The 532-nt window shown below is 69.7% G+C and overlaps 1 protein-coding gene across 1 annotated transcript; it reads right to left on the reverse strand.

The window, feature by feature from the left end:
* Positions 1-170: 170 nt before the first annotated feature.
* On the reverse strand, positions 171-475 carry TMEM167B (transmembrane protein 167B; the record flags this gene model as incomplete). The annotated part of the gene is made up of 2 exons (XM_027706909.1): positions 420-475; positions 171-320 (listed from the first exon to the last, which is right to left on the reverse strand). Coding segments are annotated over exons 1-2 (160 nt in total), but the record flags the coding sequence as incomplete, so codon positions are not given.
* Positions 476-532: the final 57 nt, after the last annotated feature.

Genomic DNA, 532 nt, shown 5'->3' on the forward strand with positions numbered 1-532 from the left:
AGCCGGACCCCAGCACCCCCACCCCACACCCCAGTGGTCCCATAACCCCACCCTGTACGCCAGTGTTGGCAGTGCTCCCAGCACTCCCCCCAGCCCCCCCCACCCTTGTGGCAGACCCCCCAGCCCCCCATTGCCCCCCCACACCACCAGAGCCCCCCCTTGTGGCAGACCCCCATTGCCCCCCTCACCCTTGTGGCAGACCCCCCAGAGCCCCCTCCTCTCGGACAGCAGCCAGGAGCGCAGCCGGGGCACCTTCCTCAGGTAGGCGCACGTGCAGACCAGGAGCAGCCCGAACACCAGCAGCCCGTCCAGGGAGTACACTGCGGGCACGGGGGGTCAGCGGGGCCCGGGGCACCTCCAGGGCCCCCCGTTACCCCTCCGGACCCCTTAAACCCTCTCAGGACCGCCCCGTTCCCCACCGTTGGTCATGGTGACCCCAGAGCCCTCCCAGACCTTCCACTCCCCTCAGGACACCTCAGACCCCCCCAAATCCCCTCAGACCCCCCCAAATCCCCTCAGACCCCCCGTTTTT

The sequence above is a fragment of the Neopelma chrysocephalum genome, unplaced genomic scaffold (genome assembly GCF_003984885.1).
Source record: "Neopelma chrysocephalum unplaced genomic scaffold, ASM398488v2 Primary Assembly neopelma1_83027, whole genome shotgun sequence".
NCBI lineage: Eukaryota > Metazoa > Chordata > Aves > Passeriformes > Pipridae > Neopelma > Neopelma chrysocephalum.